The sequence below is a fragment of the Trichoderma citrinoviride genome (assembly GCF_003025115.1).
Source record: "Trichoderma citrinoviride strain TUCIM 6016 unplaced genomic scaffold BBK36scaffold_33, whole genome shotgun sequence".
Lineage (NCBI taxonomy): Eukaryota > Fungi > Ascomycota > Sordariomycetes > Hypocreales > Hypocreaceae > Trichoderma > Trichoderma citrinoviride.
Window position 1 is genome coordinate 5,249 of NW_020194741.1, and position 8,010 is coordinate 13,258.

The window sequence follows — 8,010 nt, forward strand, 5'->3', positions numbered from 1 at the left end:
GTTCCATGCACAAGAGGCATGCATCATTTCCAGGCAGCTCCAGGCAGCTTTAGCGTCAGCTCGGTGGCAGCCAGCCACTCACGCAGCTTGGGTCTGACTTCAAGACTGGACTGGACACGTCTGCGCAGAGTGAGGTTGCGTTAAGACAGGCCAGGGCGGGATGCGAGCCTGGCAGTGGGGGGGAGAATGCGCACATCCCTTGCGTGCCAGGAGACTCTCGTGAGCCGCCGGTTCATGTACTCTGCAGCAGGCCGTCTGTAAGCAAGAACGTGCAATGAATCGCTGAAGGGCGCCTGGCCCAAACAGAGATCGTGTCGCCACGCTATGAAGAGGTTCACATAAACGCGCCGCTGGCATGACGACAACCAGACCGCGTGCGATCTGCCTAGGTAAGAGATGAGTAGAGCGGTCCCAGGCTCGACGTGTGTCATCCAAGAGCCGCAATCCAACGCCACACCATATGATATGCTAGTCGTGAAGCCACCACCGCAAGCGTCGACAAGAGGGAAACGGAGGCCAGGCTGTGTCGCATCTGCTTGTGGTGACCGAGCCTCAAGGCTGTTTGACGACGAGTCCGCCGAGTTCATAGCCACACGCCCCTCCCAGCACGACCATCGACTGTGTGCTACCGGGCCAGTGTAGCTTGAGGCCTAGGGCGGGCGCCAGTTGGTTCGCCGTGGTACCTCGACCGCCTCCCTCGCCGTGTGCTCCAGGCGGTTTGCGAGCTCGACTCGACTCCTCGTGGCGGTTCACCCCCTCCTCTTGGCTGCCCCCCCAATTTGGTGTGACTTGGGCCCCTAGCCCGGCTGGCCGACCTCAGGCTCAATGGCCAACGGACCCTGGATGCACATATAAACGGCCGGCCGTTCCCTCCGAGCCTCGCTGGCATCGCCAATCGACCCCTCCACGCAAGCCCGCCAAAACCAGACGCACCATTGTCGCGTGCGAAACAGCGCATCGCAGCCACCCCCATTTCCTGATTCGGCCCACGGTGAGCCCTCAGTCACCGAACGCCGCCTGTGGCATTTTTGAGCCGTGTCGCGCCTGGTGTAGCATCTCATTAGCTGTCGACATCTGACTGTATCCCGCCTCTCCTGACTTTTCCTTGCTCGTCTGTCTCTCTCTCTCTCTCAATGCCTCTTGGCTGAGCATTGTCGGAACTTTGCTTTACCTGACTGAGCAAGTTGGGCGCATCTCATCGCATAGAGGAGATAAAGCGCGTCAAGCAAGACGTCCCGAGCTGAGCTCCCTAGCCGCTTGCGCCTTCCGCTCAAGCAGGAAGGGAGAACACAAGACCCGGCAGAGTGTCATAGAGACAGGAGGGGAAGAGACGAGGAGAGAAGGGGCACTGGGAACAAAAGGCGACCCGGACTCAGACCATCGACTGAGTGAGAAGTGGCTCTCTTTCCTCCCTCAATAGCTAGTCCTCTAGCTTTGAATAAAAGATCCTTTCTCGCACAGATAGCCTGGTCTCGTCCGATTCTTACCTTACGTCAACATCGCCTCCTGTCTGTCAGCCACTTGTCCGACTGTCCGTCCCTGGTCCGCCTTGGTATCATCAAATGAAGGCATGCCTCTTCCAGGCGACACAACAAGGGCCAAACGAGAAAAAGAGAAAGGAAAGACGAAAGTCTCAAAGAAACGAGCTACCTTGCTCATGCATCAGTCGGGCGTCAGCTCAACTCAACACCGGCTGTGAAAGAGCACAAATCGCCATCAGTATCAGCTCCCGCGACCAGACATTGTCTCGACGTCGGAGGATTGGCTGGTTGGCGTCGAATCGCAACTGCAAGTCGGCTGCCATCACGCACTAGCGCATCCCAGGAGCGTCATCGTTGAAGAAAAAAAAAAGCTCTGCAAGGGGAGAACGGACTTGGAGAAGGAAAAAGGAAAAGAAGACGACGAGGTTCCCTGTCGGAGAAGAACCTGCGGCCCAACTGCACCCCCATTGTCAGGCGGCTGATTTGCGGCCAAGTGCCCTGAGCAGGCCAGGTTGGTGCACTAAAGCAGCGCTAGACACCCGCTGGAAGAAACCTGGAAAGAAAATTGAAACAATGGCCGAGGATTCGCCTTACGCGCCACGGTCGCCGGACCTGTCGTCGTTTTTGTCGGGCAGCCCCACCCAGGCCGAGCACCTCCAACACGGCCAGGCTGGATATAAAGTACAGCCTCCCGCCAACGCCGTTCCGAGCACCGCTTCCTCTCTCTATATCCCTCCTCCCTACGGCGCGCATCGCCAGCAACCCCCCACGCCCACCAGCCAGCCCGTCTACGAGCAGTACTTCCCGCCCGTACTGCGACAGCCCGCGCACAGCTTCGACGCTCAAAACGCCGCACCTCCCGCGCCGTACCGGCTTGAGCAGCGGGTCTTCAGGCAGCCCCCGCGACCGTCCTCTCGATACGAGCCGTACCACCACGACCCCAACCACGCACCCGGCCAGCCGTCGACGTCGTCTGCAGACATGCCGCCGCGAAAGGTCGTGGTGCCTCCCCCTCCTGCGCCAGCCGTCGAGCCGTCGCCCGTCAGGACCAAATTCCCCACGGCCCGCATCAAGCGCATCATGCAGGCCGACGAGGAAGTCGGCAAGGTCGCCCAACAAACGCCCATTGCCGTTGGCAAGGCTCTGGAGCTCTTTATGATCCAGTTAGTCACAAAGAGCGCAGATGTTGCCAAGGACAAAGGCTCCAAACGAGTGACGGCGTCCATGCTTAAGCAGGTGGTGGAGGCTGATGAGCAGTGGGATTTCCTGCGGGACATTGTGGGCCGGGTCGAGAATGAGAAGGAGGGCAGCAAGGCCAAGGCCAAGGACAGCGAAACGGACGAGGAGATGGAGGAGCCCAAGAAGCGCGGCAGAGGTGGTCGTCGGAAGAAGGTGCAATGACCTCACACAAGCATGACGACGAGTACGAAGATCGGAATGACTGGCGTTTACTGGCTACAAAAACATACCATATCGTTATATCCTACAACGGCGTTGGGCGGCGGGCACATTGGCGGCAGCGGACATCTAGACGGCCATGTAGCTGCGAGGCGGTCTCTCCCTCTGGGTGGCCACGGCAAGCTACGGGAGGTGCCTCGGTTCTGTAACATTTCACTATTTCCTCTGTTTCAATAGGTACCTACTTTTGTTTCCCCCTCTTTTCCGCTACAGAGCACTGTTTGCTGTATCTCTTCAATAGCTTGATACCAGACAGCTCGTATTCTCGCTGTATTTATACGATGAAGAAAAGGGATGTCACGCAGCTCAAACAGTTGCAGCAATTTGTCGTGCCCAGCTTGAACCGAGCATCATTAGATTTGCCTCTCTTCTAGTTCTACACAGCTACAACCTGCCCCTTTGTTTGATCGAGATTGCGGGCACAATGACATGTGACGGGTGTTGCCGCCATGTTTCACGAGGGAGGGGAGCGACGGCAATACGGAGCTGTCAACTGTCCGCTATTGCACACCAGCTTCTGTAGCAATACAATGTCTCGATTTCTTTCAGTATACTATCACCCACCGTCGCCGAATGAGGAATTCGGTTTGCTTAATCGTAGGTATTCTCACAAAGTAGCAAATAGTAGAGGTCAGAAATCCCGTGCGACGTACGAAATGCCGCCATTTATGCACGTGTGCGTGCCTTTGGCGGTGCGTCGGGCACAGTTACATGTATCTGTCCCTGTTGGCAGGGCTCTTGATGGGGGATGAGCTGCATTGCATACATACAAGTAGGATGGTGGTGAGCTGTATGATGTGCTAAGGGTACGAATTCCAGGCTGGCTACGAGTGACGATTGATTCTTTCAGGGGATCCCACAGGTTGGGAACCCTTTTTGCTGGCGCTGCTGGCCAACTAATCCGCCGTCTGCGTTGGAGTGGCGTGCAGGAGAGTCAGGTAGGTACTATGGGGTTTGTGTGGGCGAAAGGAGCGGGTATCATTAACACATGCAGCTTCAAGTTTGTACGACGACTCGAGCAAAGCGCCCTGCGCAAACACGTTTCAGCGGCAGCAAAGGCACGGCGAATTGCAGCGGCGACATGCCTCCTGTATAATCTTTGTTTGTAATTGATTGGTATACCTGTTTGCGCTCTGTCATCGGGTACGGATTGGAGACGAGAGAGGCCGCCGGGCCAGGAGTCCGGATGGACAAGATGCTCGCTCCGGGCCCCGGTGATTCCATTGATGCTTCAATTGCTCATTTGCCGCATTGCGAGGGACTCGACTGTCTGTCTCAATCACGACAGATCGTCTGCCAGGGAGGCATCGTATATCGTTCCTGTTGATACGGGCGAATTACCGAGGGGGCCGGGAACCAGGCACCAGGCAGCGGATACTGGTGCTGAATCCCGCTTGACTCGACGTGAATCCGCAGCACCTGTGCCTGAGCAAGTACACAAGTAGCCTACCGTACACAAGCCCTTAGCAGTGGACATTATCGTGTTTCTGCCGCCGTACGACCTACCATGTCGGGCTAAAAGCCGTCATACGGGCCACCAAACCATGTGCCCGTCTAGGAATGCGACTGAAACCGTGTCGCCAGTCTACTTGGTCGAGACCCCTAACGAGGTACTCGGAGGTACGAGTACTCTGCAGCGAGCACTCACGACCGCGCTACCGGTAAGTGCGTTAGCCGCCAGAAACGTCAGGCACTAAGGCGGTACAAGAGGCCAGGTCACTCGCCGACTGAGGTCCTCCAATTGTGTTGCACCAAGTACTTCGCTGTACGTGCCGCCAATATTTTGATTTCCACTCCCATCAAACCCCATCTCCGCCTCGTCCGTCGCCTCTGCGTCTGCCTCTCCTCTCCGCCGCTCTCGACTCTCATTTTCCCTCCAGCGACTCGCAGCGTCCGTCCGTTCCTTTTCATCGCTGCCTGTCGCTTTACTTGCATGCGCTGCCCCGACGACTAGACGAGAGAAGCCGGCTTCCGTCTGCAGTCCAGTCCCCCGCTTCGAGAGCCATGAGAGACCGGCTGCATCCTGCAACGCCCTCCGCCCTCATCTAGATGAGGCACCGCCCTTCGCAACCGCCAATTCCGCCTGTCTGATCCCTCCAGTGTCTGCTCGCAGCTTCGCGTGAACCAATGTCGTGGGACCTGCTGCAGCGATTCCTCGAATCCGACGTCTTCAATGCGAATCCCTTCCTCTCCGTCTCCTACCTCTCGTGAGTTTCGCAAACCACCTGGCATCTTCCACCCCCCCAGCCTTGCCTGGGAGCAATGGAGCTTTGGCAGAGCTCTGAACAGCTTCAGCTTCAGCTTCAGCTTCAGCAGCCGCCAGGACAATTCATGCGTATAGAGCTAACGGGCGTCTCTTTCAATGCAACTGTAGTCGCTATGCCGACCATGTAGGCATCCACTATGTCCTCTGCAACAAGCTGCGACAATTCCCGTACGAGGACATCGAGTTCTTCTTGCCGCAGCTATGCCACCTCATCATCAGCGTCGACAATGAGTCAATGGCTCTGGAGGAGTTTCTGCTGGATCTATGCGAGGAGTCTGTGACTGCCGCATTGTTGGTACGTAGCCGTAGCCAACAGGTCGCGAAAGCATGACGCTCGAAACGAGAACGAGGCGAGACCTGTTTCGCCGCCCACCGAGATGCTGACCTGGTTGTTTTGCAGACGTTTTGGCTCTTCCAGACATATCTGCACGACCTGTCCTCGAACCCGCAGTCAAATGCCTTCCAGACGTGTCGCCGAGTCTACAACAAGGTGCAGCACATTGTCTTTGGGCTGGCAGACACTGCGCGCCAAAACAAGATCAAAGAAAATGTCCTGCCCGTTGCTGTGCTTTCCAGCTTTGTCCTTGCGAGCGTCGCCTTGCCAATGATACCCAGATGGGCTGGCCCTCTTGCTGTCGCACAGGCTCGCAAGCCTCAGCCCATCACTGAGGATGCTTCAGACGGAAGTGAGACGCCAAAGCCTACCCCAGCCACTGCCCCGTCAAAGCCCGCGAGGGCAAACACCATCGCCAGTCCGATCTCGAAGCCCCGGCGCGCCAAGGAGCCAAAATCCCCGAGCGCATCCGATCCCAGTCTGGTCGACGCTCGTCCCACGATGCGACGAGGAGGCTCTCAAGTTCCCATCTCCCACTCGCCGTTGAATCCGGCCTTCACCCCGGACTCGAAGAGACCGTCGGCCCTGGATATGAAATCCCTGGAGGCGAGGCTCAGCACCGCTTCTCTGCCTCTGCCGTCGCCGAGAGGCCCATCGCGGCCAGCAACTCCCGTGTCCGCAGGAGTCAATGCAAGGCCTTCGGATGGCATCCATCGACGGCATTCTCACCATTTCAAGTCGCACTTGAGCCCGACGAACCTCACAACAGCGCAAAAGGCACAGCTTCTGAGACAGCACTATTTCAGATCGCAAACCCAATTCTTGTCTGCTTTGGAAGGCATCTCTAACCGGCTCGTTGCCGTCCCGAAACCCGCCCGCATGAGCGCTCTGCGAGCCGAGCTGGCCTTGATTGGCAGAGATTTGCCTGCCGAAATCGACATTCCCATCATCTGCCCGCCGACGCTGATCGACGGTGCGCCGGGCAAGAGTCGCCATCACCGAATCGTGCGACTGAACCCTGCCGAGGCCACGGTGTTGAACAGCGCCGAGAAGGTGCCGTATCTGCTAATGATCGAGGTGCTGAGAGACGACTTTACGTTTGACCCTGAGAGCCCGGACAACCAGCGGCTGTTGACAACTCTCCTCGGTGGCAGCGGGCCCACCAAAAGACTGTTTGACCTCTCTTCGGAGATTCCCAGGGCTGCCCAGGTCGTTCCGCCTCCTGAGCCCATCATCGACAGCGTATTCGAGCCAACCTCGGGTGATTTGGGCAGCTCGCCGCTGCTCAAGCCCTTTGACGACGAGCCCCCGTCCGTTAGCTATCACTCGAAGCACTCTACCGACCAGCGATTCTCTAGCGGAGCTACGACTGCGTCTACGACTCTGGATGCCATGACACCGCGCACGTCCGGGCCCTACTCTTCTCGATCGCCCAGTCCTGGCTCTCGACGGCGGATGACGCTCAACATGGCTCGCGCCGACCAGCCTGATTTCTCTGCGCTGGCCACGCACATGAGGACAGCCTCTCAAATGCTCGCCCAGCTCGAGGCCACGAGCGGCAAGCGGCCCAAGCACGAGGTGGCTGCGATTCGAGCCAAGATCATTGCGAGCATGCAGAGCCTCGAAGAGCAGAGCTTCGACGCAGACGAGGGCGGCCCCACGTTCGACACCATCATGGCCAAGGCCAGCGCGGCCAGCGCGATACAGGGCGTCGACCCGGATCTGGACGAGGAAGAGGCCCCGGTGGACCCCAACATCAACGCCAGCGCGGGCAGGGAGAGGATGGAAAACGACATCAAGACGGGAGGCGTCCAGCGCCGTGGTGATCGCGACGACCCTAGTGCGGCTGTCTTTGGAGAAGCCTGGGAGGCCAAGAAGGAGCGGATCCGCAAGTCGTCGCCCTACGGCTGGATGAAGAACTGGGATCTAGCCCGCTCAACTCCGGAGGGTCCTGTAGCTGCATGAGCACGCACTCGAACTTACCGCGCCGGAGCTTAGGTTGTCTCGGCCCGCTCAACCTGTCGTACTTCGGTTTCAGCTACACCTATTACACAGGGAGCGACAGCTACTCGTGCAACGGCAACACGGACAGGAACTCGACCTCCTACATCCTTTACTACGATATCCGCCGATCACTCGCGAACTTCCGCAGCTCCGGCCGAAACATCCCGAACGACAGGCCGACCGGCTTACGGAACTACTTCACCAGGAACTCGCACCGCTAAGCTACGGCCCCTAAGCAAGGCCGGAGCTACCTACGCTCCCACTCTGACGCGAACTCGCTCACCTCCCTCTGCGGCAACCGATAGCAAAGCTATTCCGGTCTGCTGAGGGGCCACTGCTCCTACGCGTAGTCGAACTGGGTCTGCAGGTGGAAACGAAGGTGGGTCTAGAACACCGTTTGCGATTACTCGACCGTGCGTTTCCGGAGGACAGCATCCAGGCGCGGACAGAAGTGTTACTGCGACTGC

General features: G+C 58.1%; 2 protein-coding genes across 2 annotated transcripts in view; both read left to right on the forward strand.

The window, feature by feature from the left end:
* Window positions 1-2,054: 2,054 nt before the first annotated feature.
* BBK36DRAFT_1131248 (histone-fold-containing protein) lies at window positions 2,055-2,882 on the forward strand (the record flags this gene model as incomplete). The annotated part of the gene is made up of 1 exon (XM_024891942.1): window positions 2,055-2,882. The coding sequence occupies one exon, from the start codon at window positions 2,055-2,057 to the stop codon at window positions 2,880-2,882; it is 828 nt and encodes a 275-aa protein (XP_024744982.1).
* Window positions 2,883-4,610: 1,728 nt separating this feature from the next.
* The window catches only part of BBK36DRAFT_1136736 (hypothetical protein), a 4,179-nt gene continuing 779 nt past the window's right edge, over window positions 4,611-8,010 (forward strand). The window contains exons 1-4 of the mRNA XM_024893083.1: window positions 4,611-5,146; window positions 5,314-5,500; window positions 5,606-7,467; window position 8,010. The exon at window position 8,010 is cut by the window's right edge and continues 290 nt beyond it. Coding sequence (XP_024744983.1) covers window positions 5,067-5,146; window positions 5,314-5,500; window positions 5,606-7,467; window position 8,010 — 2,130 coding nt within the window. The 5' untranslated portion in view covers window positions 4,611-5,066. The remainder of the gene's footprint in view (window positions 5,147-5,313; window positions 5,501-5,605; window positions 7,468-8,009) is intronic.